Here is a 21,245-nt window from a genome sequence, read left to right as displayed (position 1 = left end):
TATATAGCTCTGAACTCTCTCTTGAACTCCCAACTCATCTACTCAGCTGCCAATCTAAGATATATCCCAAATCTGGGCATTTCTCACCATTACCACGTCTTTAACCTTCATTTAACATGGCAGCTTGCTCCCTGGACCTCGCAATGGACCTCAGTCTGGTCTCTACCTCCTTTGTTACCCTTCCATAGTCAATTTTCCATAGAGCTGCCAGAATGCTCTTTAAAGAGATGAATCAGCCTAGTTGATTTACAATGTCGTATCTGTATGGTAAAACTATTTTAAAAAATAATAATAAAGTGAATTTTCCTGATTACTAAAAAAGAAAGAAAAAAAAAGATGAATCAGTACGATCATTCTCTAACTTAAAACTTTCTGATAACTGCCCCCTGCAAGTAGAATAAGTCACTCTTCTGATGACCTAACAGGTCCCTGCAACACATCTGCCTTCCTCCCTACTGCTTCCTCCATCATCCACTGGGTTTCCCAGCAACTGGCCTTCTGTGTCCCCCAAACCAGCGCTGCCTCAGCCCTTTGCACTGGCCCCTCGCCTCACTCGCCCCACAGCTGGCCCTTCTCATCAGAAACCACTTCCCTGAACTCTGTACAAAAGTGCTTTCCCCCATTGCATCACTTCCTCTCCCGTTACACTTTCCTTCAGAGCACTCTTCAAGATCTTAAACTCTTACTTTCTCTGCTTACGCATCCCTGTCTGTGTCCTCTCCCGAGAAGAGAAACTCCATGAGCCAGGAGCCTTATCTGTTCGGGTTACAACTTTCCCCCCAGCCTGGAGGAGAGCCCTCAATGAGCATGTGCTGGCTGCATGCACGAGTCAACTCGGGACCGCTCCTGCCCCAACCACTGGGTGTGGATGTGACGGGACAAGGGGCCAATCTCTCCACCATCCAGCAGGCCCGGTGTCCAGACCCCACCATCATTGCAGGGGCACACGATAAAACGTTCCTTTTAATTTAAAATCAGAAGAAAAAATAAATATGATAATAATGGATATATAAGAATGAATCCAGTCTACATTCATCTTTTACCTGCACGGTCAGAAAATACTTTTACTGTTCTGGGGGGACAAGTCAACCCCGTCAATCCCTGGCTTCCTCTGCACTGAGAATGATAACCCCACGCATCAGGGCCGGGGGACACTTAGACAAGGCGCCGTGCGTGCGTGACCACTCTGAGGGCCAGGTGGCTACAGCGCTGGCGTGGAGGGGTCCCAGCGTGGTCCCCAGGGGTTGAGTACTGTCTCCTTCACCTAGAAGTCCTCTCATAACTGCAGGGCTGGTCACCCTGTGCCCGTTCAAAGCCTAAAGAGAAGGCAGCCCCAACTGGTTAGGCAACCTGCCTGAACTGCGTGGCTAACGCAAGGAATTGTGACCCACTTTTCTAATTCCAGGTCCTGGGCTCTCCAGAGAGCCTCACGATGCCTGGGGTTGGGATCCTCGAACCACCCCACCCCAAAGGGCTGGGGAATTCGGTGCAGCAGCCCCTCTCCGCAGGAAATCCATGTACTTCCCTGGGACTCCTGTACCGTCCTCTGCTATAATCTGTCACCAAAGGCTTGATTTTCCCAGGCTGGAGCTCGTGCCAGCGCCTGGGGCTGCCAGGTGCCACTTTCCAATTCTTAGGCGGGCTGCCCTCCCCCTCCCTACTCTCCGCAGGGCCCCCATCCCACCTGCTCCTGGATGAGGCCAACTCCTGGCCAAGCTCAGGGGCACCTCAGCGGCAGCGATTCTGATTTTTCTCGCCTTCCTTGGAGATGCCTCTGCTTTGGAGGAGAAGGCAGAGCATCGCCTCTTGGAACAAATCTGCTTTTGATCATGCAAATTAATGCCCGGTTAATGTAGGCAGACTGTCAGTTTCACCAGTTAGGGAGAGAGAGAGAGAGAGAGAGAGAGAGAGAGAGAGAGAGAGGGAAAAATCCCCACCATGGCAACTGATGAAGAATTTCAACAGAAAGCTGCTACTTCAGAAAATAAGATCGTCCTCTGTGAACAGAGCCTTTCCAGGCGTCTCAGGCAGCGCTGATGTTCCGCGGGTATGTGGTTAACTTTGCTGGTATCATTAAGACTCCTTGGGTGGGCCATAGATGGCTTGGGGTGGTAAGTGGGTGAGGGTGTTCACGTGGAATCTCTGGAAGCCCTACCCAACATCTTTGGGCTGCGGGAATTTAGTGGGTCTCCGCTGATGTGATGGACGCGTGAGTCCGGGGGCTCACTTGGGGTGGGAGGGACATCTGCCCCTCCTGTGGCTTCCCCCAGGGAGCTGGGTGGTGTGTGTTTGTGGGCTGGGCTCCGGATGGTACTGATGCAGGGTGGCATGAGGAGAAAGCGTGTGTGTGCGTCTGCCAGGATTTGGAAAATTGGCTCAGGTCAGGTGAGGTGATTTAGTGATTGTGCGTCCTCTGTATTCCTGCTTTCTCGGGATTCTTCTCTGGATTGGGGACAATAGCTTTGGATACTGACCATAGTAGTACAGTTAAAGAATTAAGGGAAAAACTAATATTTATCGAGCACATGGTATTTTCCAGACATTGCTGCATGTATGATTTCCTTCAATATCTTTATGAGGATATGTACTAATAATCTCCCGATTTTACAGATAGGGAAACTGAGGCTCAGGCTCTGGAGAACTCATATACCCCTGATTACAATCCATGGACACCCAGGGCACTCTCCCCGCTCCGTTGACAGACAGCTGGGGGAACAGGGTCCTGGTCAGTTCCTTCGTCACTGGGTCACTACTGCTGGCAGTGCCACTGCGGGTCCAGTGACGCCCCCTTCCCTAACTGCCCTGAGGTCCTACAGTAGGACGACCATCTCTCCAAATAGTGTGTATCAAACTGCATTTTAGTTACTTACTTTTGCCCATTTTCTATTTCGTTACTTGACTGAGCTCCCCGAGGGCAGGGTTTAATTTGTATTGATGCCCCCAGACACCTAGCACGGCACCTGGCACGTAGTAAGTGACCTTGTGAAGTATCCCCATGACTAGATGAATAGGTCTCTGTGTTGGGAAAACCTACTTGAGACCCTGTTCTAGGCGGATGTGGACATTTTCTACAGTTGCAGGTATGTTCTGCTTCTCAGCACAGACAGGGTGGGAAGGGCTCGGCCCATGTGGATGGACAGAGGATTCGGGAAAGGAATCACTGGGATGGAGGCCCTCAGGAACGTGCCATCCTGGGTTTCTCCTCGGCTAACGGCAGCTGGACTCAGGGGCTATGAAGCCTTCCAGGTGGAAATGGAGAAACCCACAACCCAACGCTGAATACAGGTCACGAGCAGGCTGAGGAAGGGAAGGCAACCCGGAGGGCATGAGTGAGCAGAATGTTTGGAAATAAAAGAGGAACTTCAATACCACCTCCAGAGGGCAGCTGGTAGCTTGGTTCCCACGTGGGTGTCCACGCTACTCCATGGCATTTCTGTGTTGGGCATGATTCTGAGGATTATTCCTCTGGGCTATGATCTGGCTGTAGGGTGGTGTAGGTGGTGCTAGTGCATTTCCATCCCTGTCCTAACTTTAGCACACAAAGCGCCCCCAGTTGGAGCCAGAGGACCTTCAGTGGAGACTTGGCTTTGCAAATGACTAGCTAGTAGACCTTGGGACAATCATTAAACCTCTCGATACTTATTTCTCCCTCCGTACAATGGTGTTAAATGTTGGTTCGTGGGTATGGAGCTCATAGCATTATGGCTGAGAGAAAAGAAGAATGTGGGTGCAACTGCAAAGCCCTTTGCACCAAGGGGCCCTGATTCTAGATGGGTTTGTGCTCACCCGGCATATGCTGTCATTGTTGGACGACAAGCTCGTGGAGGGAAGGCCTGGCTTTTCCCAGAGGGCTGGGATGGCAAAAGGGTGCCTTTGGCGTTGAATTCTGGCTTCTCTCTGAACTGGTTTCCCATCTGAGCGTTAGTGATAAGAATCCCTGATCCATAGGGTCGTTTGGGAATAAATGATCTCCTTGAAGACTCCTAGGTCAGACCCATAATTTCATTCTTTCCACTGAATAAAGATTCATTGAGCACTTACTGTGTGCCAGCCACTTTTGTAGGCACCACAGATATAGCAGAAAGCAAAATAGATAAAGTCTCAGAGCTCCTGGGGCTCACATTCCAGAGGAGGAAGAAACAGAGTAGACGAATATAGAACATGTCAAGGGGAACAGGTGCTGAGGACGGGGGGCAGGATAAAGGGGAGAGAGGGTGCTGGGGGTGTGGATGCCTTTGCCACCAGAGTGGTCCAGGATGAAGGAAGTGAGGGAATGAGGTACCTGGGGAGGAACATTCTAGAAGGGGGAACAGAAAGCGCCAAGACCCTAAGGTGGGAGTGTGCGCGGCAGATTTGAGGAGCACCACAGGGACTGGTTAGGCTGAAACACAGTCAGCGGGAGGAGGCGGGCAGCAGGAACGAGGTCAGAGGACAAACAGTGGCCACGTCAGATAGTGGGTGTTAAGGACTGTGGCTTTTCCTCTGCATGAGCTGAGACCACTGGACGGCTTTAAGAAGAGGAGTGACGTGATCTGACTTACACCGTAAAGGGATTACTCCAGCCCCTGTGGCTCTCATAGAGCAAAGGGGGCAAAGCCAGAAGCAGGGAGATGGTTGGGGGCCATTGCAAAGCTCCCGGAGAAAGATGATGGCAAGCATCAGGGTGGTGGCAGAAGAGGTGGGAGAGGGGGTTGGAAACATCTTGAAGATAGACGTGCTGATGGAATGCTGGTAGGCAGAGAGAGAGGTTTGGAGTCTGGGTTGCTGTTTATTGAGATGGTGAAGACAGCGGGGGCATAAGCTGGTTGGGGGTGGGGACATAAGTGGAATCAGCAGTTCATTTTTGCTGTGTTAAGACTGCGAAGCGATCAGACATCTAAGTGAAGACGTCAAGTAGACCCTGCGCTAACCCAGTCTAGAGTTCAAGGGTAAAGCCCAGGTGGGAGGTACAGAGTGGGGCTGGAGGTACATGTTCAGGAGATGCCGGCATGTAATGGCACTGCAAGTGTGGACTTGGCCTCAAACCCGACTGTTACTGCATCCCTGCTTCTCCCAACTGTCCACAGCAGTCAGCACCTAGGTGGGTTCCCAGCGGGATGCAGGCTCACAAGAACCACCCAACGACTGCACTAGCGCCTGTTCAAAGGAGAATAAATGGAGAAGGGAAGTCAGACAGGAATAGTCAGCCTGTTCCCTATTCTGGTGCCTGGACTTGAGGGCACGCTCTCCCACCCATCTCCTTCCTGGTGCAGGCAGTGAGCTCTGTCAGCAGACACGATCTTTCTTTGCAAGCGGACCAAGGAAACATCTCCTTGAAAGCCTCAGAGGGAAACTCAATGCATTGTTGAGGAGGGCTTCCAGTCCTCTGGATGCAGGTTCCCTGCTGGAGGGGGTTCAGAAATTCAGGGCAGAGGTGGGAAACTCCCAAGATGCTGCTGGGAGAGGACCAGGAAACACCAAGGCAGCCGCAGACAATCCTCTTACAATGGGTTGGCATCACCCGAAAATATAAACTTGAGCTGCCCTATGGTCAACCCCAGCACCAAGACTGCCAGTAACAGCTCCCCTCCCCCCAGCCCCGACGGATGGCCCTTCCACTGGGGGTGGGAGGAGTACAGGAACGTGCTGCTGGGGCCTGCTTCTAGGACGATTCCCCAGGCTCCCGGGAATGGAGTTCTCTCTCTCTAAGGTCGGAGATGGCTGGGATGCATTTCCAGTGCATGGTCCAAAGAACCAGAGCTGTGAGGATATAGCATCTTCTGCACCAAGATTTCCACATCCTCCCCTGACGGGCAGTGTGGAATGAGGTGTTGCATGGAAGAGGGTCCAGGGCCGATGGCCATGTCTTTCCATGCTGCCCATGCTGTAGGGCATCGTCTCTCTCGGGCAGCACGCAGAGAGTGCAGCACAAATGTAAGGACGTTCATTTCTTTCTCTTGCTTTATAATTCTTTGTTTTTGTGAATCTTTTTAATGCTTAGTATAAGAGTACTCATGTATATAATTTATACTCAAATGACTGTGCTTACTATTTTCTAACTGATGACGGGCTTGATCAAAGTAGTGGGAATTTGAAGACCCACTACTTTAGAGAAGAAAAGCCCAGGGCTAGTGGTGGAGAGTGGCATTGTTTCAATGTTTCCTGAGTGTTAGTCTGGTTCAATAATCAAGTTGCAGCCCCTTGAAGTAAAGGGCTGAGTCATATATGGGCGCTCGGCAGAAAAAGGTAGAGATGGATCAGGGGCAAAAGTTCCTTCTCCGTGGCTGTGAGTCAACGGGATGGAAGCTGTTAGTGACCTAAGCTCTGCTCTATGCCACCCCCCAATACACACACACACAACGCAACACAATGCTCTCTACTTATACATATACATATATATGCACACATATATGCCTATGTGATGTATTCTCACGTATATTAGTAATGTTAGTCATATTAAATGCATAGTATTCTTTTTCACATTGCCACACCTCCTGGGACAGCCCATGTTAATTGCTTGCTGTGGCTCTTTCTGCAGCACTATCCTTTCACACAGAAATACATACAATTATACACTTACATTTTACAGATATGCACAGGTTGGTTGTTTTTTCAATCTATGAATGCTACCTTAATTTCACACTCCTCTGCATTCTGATTTTTTTTTGTTTTCCATTTAACAACATATCACAGGCATCCTCAAGCCAGGAGAGATGTATCTGGTTCATTCTTTTCACCGTCTGCATCATATTCAATAGTTCATCATATTCAATAGTGTGTATCTTCATGTAGTCAACTATTTCCCTGTTCATAGACATCTGAGTTGCTTTCAGTGTTTTTGCCACAGTAATCAATGCTGTGATTAATACCCTTGTATATATATCTCATGTCAAAGTGGTGCTTTTATCGCTGTGAGATAGATTCCCCTAAGTGAGGTAGATTACCCAAGGGAATAGCATAATCCAAAGGATGCCAGACCCCATTTGGCTGCATTAATGATTCTTTTTTTGTTGGTATTCATTCCAACGAAACTGCCTTATATTCAATAGAGCCAGACAGAGCCCTAGGCTGAGTGTGGGTCCTCACCTTGTGTCATGTGCTGGGGCCACCATCCCAGGCTGATGACCTAGAGGACCCATCAGGAGTAGCTTGACAAGGAGGGGTGGGCAGGCCAGGGGGGAGCGTGCTCGACCTCTTCCTGGGTGGCTGCATCCTGTGAGGAGTGATGGCCTCTCTGGTCTGAGAGGAAGTGTCTGCTCAGGCAGATAAATGACCTCACAAGTCCCTCGCACTTTGCTGCGTCTCCGCACGAAGCTGCTCTTGCCCTGGGCCTGGTCCACACTTTCCTGGGACGGCTGGGAAGCTCGGGAGCTTGGAAGGCTAGTGTTTGGGTTTCCCTGCCGGGACTCTCTTCATCCCCACGCCTCTCCTTCTCCCAGCCTCCGTGGGACAAGCATCTTTCATGGAGCAGCGGTACCCACGGCCTGGAGCCCTGAAGCTGCAGAGCTCCTGGGGCAGCCCTACTGGCAGTTTCCCACAGTGATTCCTTCGCAGCTGTAATCTGTGGATGTGTCTGTGTTGCTCACAACTCGGCAGGTGTCTTATTTCTGAATCCCACCCACCACTACCACCTCCCAAACTTCTTATAGAGCCTTTGCACATGTAGTTTTTCAGCGATTGTTTTGAAAATAAGCAAGTAAGTCGATGACTCTTGACCAAGGTCAGACTTAGGTCCAGAGTCACTGGGCCGCACCCCGCAGGGGCCCCTGAGGCCTCCTCTCACCTACCTTCACGGCCTTGGCTCTGCTGATGATCCCGTCGTCCTGAGAACTCCCGATGAGCAGATCCACCTTGACCCGTGGAGCTCTCTGCAGTGCTCTGGCTGGAGTTTCTTGGAGGTACTGGCCACTGACCACAGGGCCCCAGTAGTGGAAAGGGCCACTCACGGCCAGAAGCTGCATCAGGTGCAAAGGGGTGTCATGATTTATATGGACTTTGTCCTTTATAAAAATGGTACCGGAATAATCGTTGCATTGCTTCACTTAATCGGGCCTGAACCATAATGAACACCAGCGCTGCTTATTTACCCAAAGCTCTACTGGGAAATAAGAGTAACGTGGCCAGACAACAGCCAGGCGGGACACCAGGCGACAGCGCCGGGAAGGGGGGGTCTTGCTCTGAGCAGTGGTCGGTCCCTAGGGGAGCATCCCAGAGCCTCCCGCCAAAGTGACAACAGATCCACAGGGAGGAACGGGTAAGCCTGAGCCTGTGGTTGAGTGAGTGAAGCAAGAGATATTGATCGAGGAGGAGGTGCTGGCCAAAGGCAGGATATGACAGGGGAATTCATCAGCTGTAGCCACCATCCAATTAGCCCACATTTGGAGGAGCTGAGGATAAGACCTGCGCCGCGTCTGCAAGTCCAGGCTCATTGCCGAAGGGATTAAAGTGTCAGCTCAGATGACAAGTTATTCCTGCTAGAGTCCCCTTTGTTAATATCAGGGCCAGCCAGAGAGACTAGGGGCTGTGAGCAGGGTCTTTATAGGCTGGAGAAGGAAGCGCACAACTGTCCTGCCTAAGGGGGCATGTTGGCCTCGCTCCACTGCAGCCGTGACCATAGTGCTCAGTGCATGTCGCTGTGGCTTGACGGGGTGCCACCAGGGTACCAGCAAGACCCTTTACCTATGTCACTTCATTTTCTTTTCCTCATCTATAATGTTCCCATCATTATCCCCATCGTACAGATAAAATCTGATGAGCAGAGAGATCTGCCGACCCTCAGGACCTGTGCTTGGTCCATCACATCCTGTGGCCTACGCACGGCACAGGGGCTCTGGAAATATGCACTCAGTTCCAGCTGGTCACCTGCCTACTGCGTGGCCTTGGGTGGGTCTTGTCTCCTTTCTGGCCTGGTTTCCATTTGTAAAAGATCAGAGGGTGTCCCTCCCAACTCGCACACAAGTGCCCACCTTGGTCTGGGCGTCATTGAGGACACGGGCAGGCTCCCGGCGGAGGCAGGACACCATTTCTTGGATGGACGAGGTGGGGCAGCCAACCTCCTTCGCCAAAGCAGCTGCCTGCTGCCGAGCCTTCTCCGGACTGATGACAGCGGCGGGGGAGAGCACGGAGCCGCCCTGGAAGACAAAGCAGACTCAGGGCCCAAAGTCTAGATCATCTCCCATCCTTTGCTCAGCCCAGAGACCTCAGGGCCTCATCAGGGCTCTGCATCCTTCTTCTAGGTACGGGAGTCCCAGGACCCTTCCCGGGATACCCACAGGCATCTAGGAAGTCAGAGCTGATCAATATTATATCAACATGTTGTGAGCTCTTGAGTGAGTCTCCCTAGGCCTCAGTTTCTCACCTGTAAAGTGAGAGCAGTGGACCGAGTGACCTTCAGTCTTGGCTATAAACTAAAGTTGTATATTGAGGCAAAGAGTTGATGGTGGTTGAACAGGGACAAATATTAGAACTGTCCCCTGAGAAGAGGACTCTGCAAAAGTGGATACATCCCACCAGCACCTCCTGGGGGCTCCTTAAAGAGCAAGATTTCCTGGCTCAGTTAAGCTAGAGTTGGACTTTAAAATAGATGCCCACTCAAAGGTGATGGAAACACAGTCATTGTGAAAGTAAATTGTATCAGCAAAGTCATTGTAAGTCTCCGTACAAATTTCAGGTCTCTGGGAGCATTTCCTCTCTAAGAATGCAGGTGATGGTTACTGGGTTCTGGGACATGGCTCTCCGGGCCTGGACTGTTGGTGGAACTGGGTCTTCTGCCAGGGGTGGAAGAGGTGAGCTGAGTGGGGTCTTGACCAGGGTAGGACCCCGGGGCCCATCCTCTGTGGGTCACCCCTTCCCTCCAGCTCAGACGCGGGCTACTGCCCACCATGGAATCAGGGACGGTCTGGGACTGGACTGCTGGTACCGCTACCATTACTCGTGATGCTGCCACTAATAATAGTAACAGAACGGCCATCGACTGGGGACTTAGACTATCTCGAGAGCTTCCGCCTTTTTATCTCATTGGATCCTCATTAGAGATGTGTACGTTAGCGGCTGTTCCTGTCTCCATTTTATAAATACAGAAAGAAAGAAATGGGGAAATTAAGTAGCTCGGCCAAAAATCTTATCAGAGGTGGAAACAGCCTGTGGCTTCAGACAGCTGGGCTCCAGAGTCTGCTGTGCTCCAGGGCCTTGGGCAGAACGTGGAAAGCTCTAGATCTATGACCAGCCTCTGTAATGAGGGGCAGCTGGGCTGGAGAGTATTGGTCATGGGGCACTTACTGCTACCTGCCAGGTGGTCCCCCCTCCCTGCTTTGTCTCATGTAATCGTCACAACCAGAATACAAGGTGGGTACAACTGTCATCCCCGCCCTGTCGACAAGCAAACTAAGCCTCCAAGAGGAAAGGGAGAATCCTCACTTATCAAGTCCCTAATATATACCAGGAGCTGGGAGCTTGGCAACCACAGTTTACAAGTACTTCACATGTATTAACTCAGTAAATCCTCTCCACAGCCCTGGGAGGTAAATATTTTTTATGCCCTTATCTTAGAGAGGAGGAAAGTAAAGCACAGAGAGGTTCAGTATCCTGTCCAACGTCGCACAGCTGGTGAGTGGCAGGGCCAGGACCCCAGTCTCAGCAGCCCACCCCCTGGGCTGTGCTCTCAGCCCCACGTGATGTCATGTGTGTTTTCACATCCAGAACAAGAAGGTGTGTCCAGGAGCTGAACTGCCCCCCTTGCTCCAATGTAAAGAGAACACTGAGCTGGCTGACTCTATGGTATATGTTTCCATTTTAGGCCCTACCCTGAGCTAAAAATACCAGCAACAGAGAGCTCGGTTTCCTCATACGTGAAATGGGTTTACCAGCAGGTGCGGCTCTCTCTGGGTCTTTGAGAGGGTCGTTGAGGTAATGCAGAGGAAGCACTCTGGAAACTGTAAAGTGCGGTGCCCATGCTCCCCTAGGTCATTGTGTTCCTACCCACCGTGTAAAACAGACAGAGGTCTAGAGGGGGGGGACACCGACCCTCCTGAAAGCCTGCTGGACGAGTTTCCTGAAATAGGGAGTACATTCCAGCGCTGCCCCCGGGAGGTCCCAGGGGTCTTCATGCTTCAGGTCAGGACTGAGGGTCACGGGCAAAGCACGGGCACCGCAATGACAATAGGCCGCCCTGAGGGTAGACAGAGAGCTGAGGGCAGTACTGGGCCAGGCAGCTGCCCAGAGGGCAGGCAGCCCTCTGACTGGGGCCTGGAGCCTGGGGCTGGGCCTGCCCACACGGAACGTCGAGGCTCCAAATCCCAGAAGCTAAATGCAGCGAAAGTAGAAGCTCTGTGCTCCAGACCCGGCCCCAAGTCTGCAGGCTGACTTCACACGTTCCTCAGCACCTTTCCTCCTGGGCACCTTGACATAGAAGTATTGATCCTCGTGGTCCCTCTGGGGCGGCTGAGATGCCCAAGAATCACAAGAGCCAACCTCGATGGAGCGTTTCTGTGCGTCCTCAGTATCCGACAGATATTAATTTACTTAAGCCTCACTACCATCCCATAGGGCAGGGGGAATTAGCACCCTATTTTGTAGAGGAGGGGGTTTCAGGCACAGAGAGGCTCTGTGGACCTCCAGCCAAGGGCTCTTGCTCTGAGCTTCAGCGTCTACAAACCAGGGCGAGTCCTAAGCAGTGATAAAAGTAATATGCCAGCCAATGCCAGCCAGCCTGGAGCTCAGCAATGGTGTCAGCAAGTGAAGGTCATGATGGTTGAACCCTGACGTGGAGTCCCTGTGCCCGTGGGATTATCCTTCCAACACTGAGAATGTCAGCCTTTCTGAGAACCACTGGATGTGTTCAGTCTGAAGGGAAAACACACACACACACACACACACACACACACACACTAATACACACTCACGATATTCAAGGTTAAAGCCCCATGTTCTAAAGGGCGCTTTGAGCTGACGAAGTGCAGAAGGATGAGGTGGGCCTCTGAGCCTGCTCTGCCCACAGAGAGGCTGCGAGGAGGTGCGGACTTCAGGATGGGGCCCTCTAATGCGTTCTACGTTTTCTACAGATGTCAAAAGCCAGAGTCCCTGATACGGTGAGGAAGTGGTTAAAGGCGTGGGTTACACTGACATTGCAAGAGAGAACTCAGAGAACTTTCCTGTCTTCAAGGACTTTGTTTTAATCGATCTTTCTGAAGGAAACCACATTCTTCATGGAAAATCAGTGGTTAAACAAGCCAACGGCCGGCTCAGCCCTCACTTTGAAGCACTTGGTTGAAGACGGAGAACTGGAGGCGGCAGGAGGGTGTGGTGCGCAGAGTCGTGCAAAGAGTGGGGCCTTTGGGGGCAGAAGGACCAGGTTCAAACCCCGACCCTGATGCTCGCTGATGTAGTGACCTTGGGCAAGTGAGTGACACCTGGGGCCTCGGTTTCCTCATCTGTGAATGGGGACGACGAACCTACTCCACAGGTCATGGTGAAGATGCCCAGAGGAGGTGGCTGCGTCTTCCCCACGGCGGGAGGTGAGGTCCCTACTGCTGTGAGCGCCACGGGGCTCAGGGGACCGGGGACCGGCAGCAGGGTCTCTCCAGCCTGCCTGTCACGCCAGCCGTCCATCCCCAGCCCTGGGCCCGCGCTTTATCTAAATCTGATCTAGCTATCGAGTGGCAATGAATTTCCGCTTGCTGTTTTCTTAACTTTAAAAATAGTGCAGGGCAAAACCACAATTGCTGACCACTGCTTTTTCTTTCTGGAACCTCTGAACACAGGAAGGTGTCTTGACCTCAGCCAGCCACTACGGTCCCCTGAGAGTCAGGGCATGACCCTGGCCAACCACGGGCACAGAGCACGTGCTCATAGACAGAAAGACACACTCACAGTACAGCCATGCACACATACAGTCACGCACAGACACACACACACACATTGCAGACACACACAGACTCACACACAAAAACACACACTCTCACACAGAGACACAGATAGAAAGACACACACAGATACACTCAGCCACACACAGACACACCAGACTTTTCTTGAAATGGACACCTCCGTGAGCCATTCACAGGTCTTCCCCAGAAAGCACCAAGGAGGGGGGAGTTTCTGTAACAAACACGCCATCCCAGGAGGGCCTGGTGGCCCTCTCTTAGGGGGACAGGTGAGTCCAAGGAAGTGGCTCTGGGTGGCAGGTGAGCCCTCCAGGAGGTGCCCGTTCCTTCTCATCTCCTTCCTCGAGTCCGTCACCTTCTGCCACCCGTCCCCCCTGCAATGGATCCCTCACCCGTGAGCGGGCCAGTGATGTTACCTAATGGGGAAAGAGGGGGTGGGTGGGAAGCTGGGCGCCCGCCGGGGGCACAGTGTGGAATCAAGGAGTTAATTCACGCCGAGCCCTTGCGAAGGTGCCCTGCATGTAGATGTAACAATGATGGCAATAATTCTCATTTAAATAACACTCACCATGTGCCACACACGCTAGGAGGCTGTGCACATAGAGGCTGGTTTACACCCAAGAACAACCCTACGAGGTGGGGACAGGGTTATCGCAGCCTTACAGGTGATGAAACTCAGGGCAGAGATCAGGCTCCTTGCCCCGAGTCTCACAGCTGGGGAGCGAGGGCACCGGGATTTGAACCCAGGCAGTTGGCTCCTTAGCAGCATGTTCTAACCTTGTGAGCCCTCAGTCTTATGCCTCTGGTCACCGGTCCCTTTCCGTCCCTTGTGAATGTGGGGCCAAAGCAAAGTGGAAGGTCATGGCTCCGGGCCCGGGCAGACCAGGGTTTCGACCCCAGCTCCACCCATTGCCATCTTGCCAAGTCCCTTTGTCATTCTGAGCTTCCAGCTCCTGATCTGAAAAATGGGGATATTTTGGTGAACACTCATGGGGCTGGTACGCAGAGTGAGCGAGATGATGGATGCAAACTACCTAACATGGAATCATCACTCGATGGAGTTAGTTATGATCGTTGTGATGAATACTGTTACCCAGGTATTTTACTCCTACAAGTTGATGTACTATCATTTGATATTATCATTATCAAAGTCACTTACTTAAACGTGTTGTTACAAACCTAGTGACAGGTAGCGAGTCCCCTGCAACCTCTGTCTTGGATTTCTGCTCACATGCACTTCCTACTTTTTGAAAATACGGACTATATCCATAGGACACACATGTTAGTGGCCTCAAGATGAGTCTGTCTATCATCAGCGTCAAGAGAGAGCCGGGAATTCTCATGCTTTCAAAGTTCAGAGCGGGGAGAGATTTCTGAGCGCGAGGGGGTCCAGAGGAAGCTGCACAGAAGAAGGACTTGAGTGGGCTCTGATGGGAGGAAATGATTAGAGAAAAGGAAAGAGGCCAGGTGGCCACTCTTGGGGGGAATAGGCGGGGATGGCAGGTGAACTCAGGGGTCTGATTACCCAAGGGAGCTGTAGGGGGTAGGAGCTCGTTGCAAGTAACCCAGCATCCCCAGAACAGGACTTAGAACTCAGAAAAATATGTACTGAATGAATGAGCCAGTGGCTGTGTAAGTGGATGGGTAGATGGATGGATGGACCAATTAATTCTCCTGGGTGAAGAGAGACATGGGCATAGAGAGGTAGTGAGGAACAAAAGGGAGAGGGCTTTAAATCCAGCCTAAGCAAGAGGTGCAATTAGAAGGTAGTAAACCCCAAGATACAGGACAGGTATCTCACAGGCAGTGAGGAGTCAGTAAAGGCTTCTGAACAGGTGTTAGAGAAGGTATTTTAGGAATGTCCTTGAGTCATTTGTCTTTGCATCTCGGTGCTGAAAATAGTGCATAGCTTTCAATAGCCTCTCCGCAAATGAGCCTCGAAGCTTCCTGAAGATGAACTTCTGATGGCAGAGGTTGGGATGGTTATTCCTTTACCCCCGGAGCCTAGCACAAAGCTTGGCATACAGCAGACCTTCGCTAAACATTGGTGAGCAGGAACTCAAAGGAATGGCTGGATGGTGGATTGACCGCTGAGTGGGATGAATGGGAGAGGTGCTGTCTGAGGCAGGAAGCTCAGCAGAGGCTCGTGTGCCCAGAGGAGAAAGGGGTGAGGCATGGTCCAGAGCATCACTGCCACTGCCCTGCATAGGACCCTCTCCTAGGAACGGGCCCAAACCGGGAAGGTTGAGACCAGAATGTTGTAGACTAGCCGGACTGGGGGACACCATCGAGGCGGACAACTCAGAGAGAATTCTGCAAACTAAAGCAAGAGATAGACTTTTTAAAAAACCTTCTGTACATCCAAGTTAATATTCTCTTTAATCTTTTCTACACCGAAATCATCTTATTTTCTTGATCCCTAAAAGCATGAGTTTTAGTCTAATTTGTAACACTTCGAGTTTGGCAAAATTTCAGTCAAAGGGATGATAATTAACACAACTTTCATCTTGAAACCCTAGTCTGAGGGCATGAGAGCATGCTTCCCCCTTCCTCTTCTTCTTAGGAATCAGCAGTTCTTGTTTTCAGTTGGTGAAAGCCCAGGGAATTGGGATGAGGAAAAAAAGCTGTATCTTAGCCCTTGTTAATGTCCTTTGAATATCAGACGAGGTGTTGCCCTTGCCTCGAAGCATCTTAACGCCAAGTACAGGGATGAATCGTAACCTAGGGGAGCGCGTGAAAGGCAAGGCTGGAAAGAGGCTCCGTGAGTCTTCCCCATCTTACGGAAAAGTGTGTGTGTACGAAATACATCACCTCTCTAAGCCTCAGTGCTCTCCACTATCCAGCCTCACAGCCTTGTTGCAAGAGGTGTACGAAGCGCGCCGTGTGAGGAACTCAGCACGGGGCCTGGTGCAGAGCACACGCTCACCACTGGCTTCCGTTCCTTCTCTTCCCCTTAGTTCTGTGGGTCCTCCCAATAGGACAACAGCTCGCCAGCCCTTTGGTGACTAATTCTACCTTGTCATTCTCTTTAAACCTTTGAAAGCAACTTCCAGTGTGGAAAAGTGGGGTAGCGCTTCATAAATTGCAGCTGATGGCAGGAGTCAGAACCTGCAGGAAAGACAAACAGCCTGGTCCCTCTGAGGCGCAGGGAACAGAGCAGGAGGTACGGCTTCACGGCCGGGTCTGCTTCCTCCCGGCCCTGGGACGCCTGCTAGGCCCTCCGCAGCCTCTCTCCACCTCCGTCTCTCCATCTTTATATAACTTGCGTTAAAACATTTTTTAAAAAGCTTCTGGCCACACCACGCAGCATGTGGGATCTTAGTTCCCCAGCCAGGGCCTGAGCCCCCTGCATTGGAAGCACGGAGTCTTAACCACTGGACCACCAGGGAATTCCTGCTCCATCTTTATCTAACTTTTAAAGGGAAGTGGAAGGGAGTTAAATGTTTACAACGTACCTTCTAAGAGCCAGTCACTCACGCACACTTTCTCATGTGGTCCCAGCAACAGCCCCGTGTGGACCATCATCCCCACCTTATAGATGGAGGCTCAGAGTGGGCACACACTTTGTTCAAGGTCTTGGGACTAAAAGCAGCAGAGCCAGGGTTATAAAGCTTGCGCTGTCTCTCCCCTACACTGTCCTACCTATGGCTGGAAACAACCAGAACTCAGCCCATCACACCCTTATTTTCCACGTCACTCGGGGTGGCTTATGGGTGATGACCCGTAAACAAAATCTTTGCGAGGGTGGCCAGGACAGAGAGAGGAAAGGCGGGGAGAGTCTGGCTTCTCCTGTGTCCGGAGTGCCGAATGGGGAAGAGTTACACAGGACGGCTTGCAAAGGTCCCTTGTCATGCCCTGGTGATGTCTGCAGCCTGGAAAAGCCACACAGACCAGAACCCACCCTCCGTCACTTTGACGTGCATTTACAACTGTCCCACACCCTGCTTTATACAGAGCGCTCACTCCATCTCATTTCAGTACGCTCACCCACCTGATGAAGTAGGAAGAACCAATAGGATTTAAAAAGAAAATACATTACTTGTTTAACCACTCTTTTGTACGTTCCCTACTTCATTCCAAAAAGATATTGGGGTATACTCAGGAAAGGGTGTCAAAGAAGTTTAGCAAGCTGCTGGTACCAAGCGAAGGAGGTTAAGAAGCCAGATTTCCTGAACCCCAAGATGCTGTGGCTTTCCCATGATGCCATGCTGCCTTGATGGAGGGCAGGGGTCTTGTGAAATTCACGCCATCTCCCCACTGCCTATCACTCCACCAGGCTCTCTGCATAGCCCACCTTTGCCAATTCCCAGAGTCCCCTATTAATTCCAGGAGAGGGAATGATGGGTGAGTTTTATGGGCTTTTTACACTTTTCAGAATATTCTAACTTTTCTCCAATGAATTTATATTACTTTTAATTAGAAAGAATTTTAATTACATTTAAAAGATCAGTTCCATACTAAAACATAACCTGACTCTTGTCAAGAGGAAAGCAGCCATAGTCACTGATCAGTGGATGAGTGGCAAGGCCAAGACCATGGAAGAACACTTGGCAGGGGAAATAAGAGGAAGACCCCCGAGGGCGGGAGAGGCCATCCTGACTGAGAGGAGTGGTCCCAAGAACAAGCCTTGCGTCATCGCATCACAGGTCTGCCTAAATGGCAATCTTCTTCACACCCTGGAAAAAAGCTAACGTGCATTGTCCTACAGCCATCGGTGTCACCTGTTTAGTTAAAGGCAGAATGACAACCTTTGCAATCTTTAAAGCAAAAACAGCGGCACAAAAGTCTATGGTAGAAAATACAGGCGAACAAAACAAAGAAATTTAAAATTACTTACTGTCCTCTCAATCATGACTGCTAAATACTGTTATCCTCCTAGCATGTATCTTCCGTGTGTGTGTGTGTGTTATAAGTAGGAAACAGGTTAAATCATATTGATTTTGAACTTGTCTTTTTTTATCTCACAGTCCATTGTGAATATCAGTCTGTGCTGATACCTAGCCATTTAGGAGATTTTCTAAGGCCATTGTGCATCAGGTATTTAGGCTGTTAGGGAGAGAGTCATGGAGAGGTTAGGAGCAGCTGCAGGTCACACTTGGATGCAAAGCCCTGCTCTGCTTTGTACGTTTTGATTTGGACTCTTCCTTCGTCTGTAAGAAGGAGTGTAATGATGCTGAGAGCTTCCCTAGAGGACTGTTGTAGTGAAAAATAAGATGATTTTCCTGTAACAACAGGGTGCATTACACATGTGAGTATTCAGTAAACGATAGCTTTATTGTTTCTAGTTTTATGATGTTTTAGACAACACTGAAATGCACATCCTTGTAGCTAAATCTATTCACATAGCCATCATGATTTTCATATACAAAAGAATTACTAGGTCAAAAGGTATACATATGTTTTTTCTGCGAGATAATGAAAATGTATTGAATGAGCAGTTTACATAATATTTTAATCGTTTCCCAATAGATACCATGTGAAAACATTTATTAAATGGAAATATTTTTGTATTGTATATGTATGATAAACATTTAGATAGTATTTTAAACCATGTTTCTCGGTCCCTATAGCTAACTTTTAAAAAATGGTTTTAGGGCTTCCCTGGTGGCGCAGTGGTTGAGAGACTGCCTGCCGATGCAGGGGACATGGGTTCGTGCCCCGGTCCGGGAGGATCTCACATGCCACGGAGCGACTGGGCCCGTGAGCCATGGCCGCTGAGCCTGCGCGTCTGGAGCCTGTGCTCCGCAACGGGAGAGGCCAAAACAATGAGAGGCCCGCGTACCGCAAAAAAAAAAAAAAAAAAAATGGTTTTAATGAGCTATAACTCACATACCAGACAGTTCACTCACTTAATGCATACAATTCAATGGTTTTTAGTTATATTCACAGAGTCGTGCAACCATCACCATAATCTAATTTTAGAATATTTTCATCATCCCACAAAGAAATCCTGTACCCACTAGGAGTCAGTCCCCATCCCCCACCCTCACTCCCTGCCCCTGGAAACCACTAACGTACTTTCTCATTCTGAACATGTCATATAAATGGAATCACACAACACCGTGGCCTTCTGTGTCTGGCTGCTTTCACTTCATCCATGTTATAGCATGGAAGCGTCAGTACTTCATTCCTTTTGGTTGCTGAGTAATTCTCCACTGCCTAGATATACGATTATTTTGTGTACCTATTTATCAGCGGATGGACATTCGGTTGTTTCTACTTTTTGGTGATTATAAGCAATGCTGCTGTGAATATCCGTGTTTAATTTTGCGTCTGTGGTTATATGTCTTCATTTCTCTTGGTTGTATTCCTAGGAGTATGTATGTGTGTATGCTGGGTCATATAGTAACTCTATATTTAACCCTTTGAGAAGGTGCCAACATGTTTTCTGAAGCAGCTGCACCACTTTATATTCCCACAAGCAATGTACGAATGTTCCGATCTCTCCACACCGTCACCAACGCTTTGTCTTTTTTATTGTTATTATGGAAATTTTAGTGGGTATGAAGTGGTATCTCATCATGGTTTTAATTTGCATTTCCCTAATGTCTATGATGTTGAGTATCTTTTCATGTGCTTATGGGCCATTTGTGTATCTTCTTTGGGGAAACATCTATTCAGATCCTTTGCCCATTTTTAAATTGGGATAATTTGTGTTTTTGTTACTGAGTTATTAGTGTTCGTTGTATATTCTGGATACAAGTCCCTTATCAGATATATGATTTGTAAGCATTTTCTCCCATTCTGTGGGTTGTCTTTTCACTTTCTTGATGGTATTTTTTGCAACACAAAAGTTTTTAGTTTTGGTGAGACCCAATGTATTTATTTTTTTCTTTGCTGTTTTTGCTTAACCCAAGGTTCAGGAGCCCTGCCTAGCATTCTAACTATACATATTTTTAAAACATTTTTTATAACGTGCTGCCAAAATGCCTTACAAAAAGGCATTATTATTTGCAAACTTAACCCACCAACCAACCGTGTCTACACGTGGAAGAAAGAGGAGGAGATGCCAGCAGGTAGTGGGTGGCTGCTGCGTTGCACGCCCTTTACATCATCTTCTAAACCTCGGAACTGGGGAGAGAAGGCTGTGTCCCTTTTGTGAAAGAGGCACAAAGCCTCAGACAGGATAAATGACTTGCCCCAAATCACCCACTGCTTCCGAGTTGGATTCAGTCTGTTTGTCTCCAAAGCAGCTGCACCGTCCGGCCTCCCTATGCCAAAGGGAATAGGGACCAGGCAACTATCTGCTCTCAGCCTCCCTTCTCCTGACACCTTTGGCAAATGGTACTCTCCACGGGACCTGGCTACAGATCGTCCCCTGTACCTGGATGCGCTGTGTGGAGGCCTTGCCCAGGTATCCGCTGTGGGGAGCCCTCCCGGGTCGGGGAGCCTCCTGGGCACTTGCTCAGCCTTGGCTTGGCCCCTTTAGAACAGAGCTTGCTCTCCTGTCATGTTTCTCCTCCAGGCTCTTGGAGACTTGACAAAATGCCTTTCTCCATCTGTCACAAACATTACATCCAACGGCCTCAGTCACCTTCTGGCTGTAAGAAACCATTTAAACTCTTGGCACTTGAAAAGTACCGCTTTCCTAGGCAAAGGTATCACCCTTTAAAAGTGACACCCTGAGTGATGGCCAAGGCAATGGCTGCCCCCTTATTTCAAAGGGAATTGAAAAGGCAGGCTCCTGAGCATTTCTCCCTGTTCTCAACAAGCAATTCATACATACACGGTGGGCAGGTGTCGCTTTTTAAAAATAATATCAAAATTATAACTTGTAAAAGTGCCTAGATGTTTCTTCCTAGTCATGTGTTCCTGTGGCTTTGTTTCAGGGACCAGCTGGCCCAGAATAGTGCCTAGGGCAGCTGGGACTGTGTGGAAGAGAGGGCAAGTCTTGGCCTCGGAGGATGTCAGCCTAGGCTTTCCCACATTCTTATCCTTTGGCTTCGAACAAATCAGTCACCCCTTTAAGCCTCAGTCCCCTCAACGATACAGCACGTACCTCACAGCCTTATTGCAAGAGGTGTGGGAAGCACAGTGTGAGGAGCTCAGCACGGGGCCTGGGGCAGAGCAAACGCTTCACTGGCTTCCGTTCCTTCTCTTCCTCTTAGTTCTGTGGGTCCCCCCAGTAGGAATGGTAGCCCTTTGCTGACTAATTCTACACTGTCGTGCTCTTAAAAATTTTAAAAAGCAAAACCAGTGTAGAGAAGTGGTAAGAACACGGGCTTAGAAATCAGAGAGACTTGCGTTTGAGCCTCTGCTCTGTCCCTTAGTGGCCTTGTCGTGTTCATAGTGATGCATCAGTGAACTTCACCAAATCAGTGAACTTCACCAAATCCATTTTGTAAAGTCGGGATTTTACTCATCCCTCTTAGTTTTGTTGTGTGGGTT

The 21,245-nt window shown here is 49.8% G+C and overlaps 1 protein-coding gene across 1 annotated transcript in view; it reads right to left on the bottom strand.

Moving 5' to 3' along the window:
* TG (thyroglobulin) overlaps positions 1-21,245 on the bottom strand; it is a 241,949-nt gene that overhangs the window by 26,509 nt on the left and 194,195 nt on the right. Inside the window, exons 42-43 of the mRNA XM_060035310.1 lie at positions 8,946-9,110; positions 7,767-7,934 (exon numbers count right to left, since the gene is read on the bottom strand). Of these exons, the coding sequence (XP_059891293.1) occupies positions 7,767-7,934; positions 8,946-9,110 (333 nt within the window). The remainder of the gene's footprint in view (positions 1-7,766; positions 7,935-8,945; positions 9,111-21,245) is intronic.

This window comes from Delphinus delphis, chromosome 17 (assembly GCF_949987515.2).
Source record: "Delphinus delphis chromosome 17, mDelDel1.2, whole genome shotgun sequence".
Classification (NCBI taxonomy): domain Eukaryota; kingdom Metazoa; phylum Chordata; class Mammalia; order Artiodactyla; family Delphinidae; genus Delphinus; species Delphinus delphis.
This window is presented reverse-complemented; position numbering and strand designations above follow the sequence as displayed.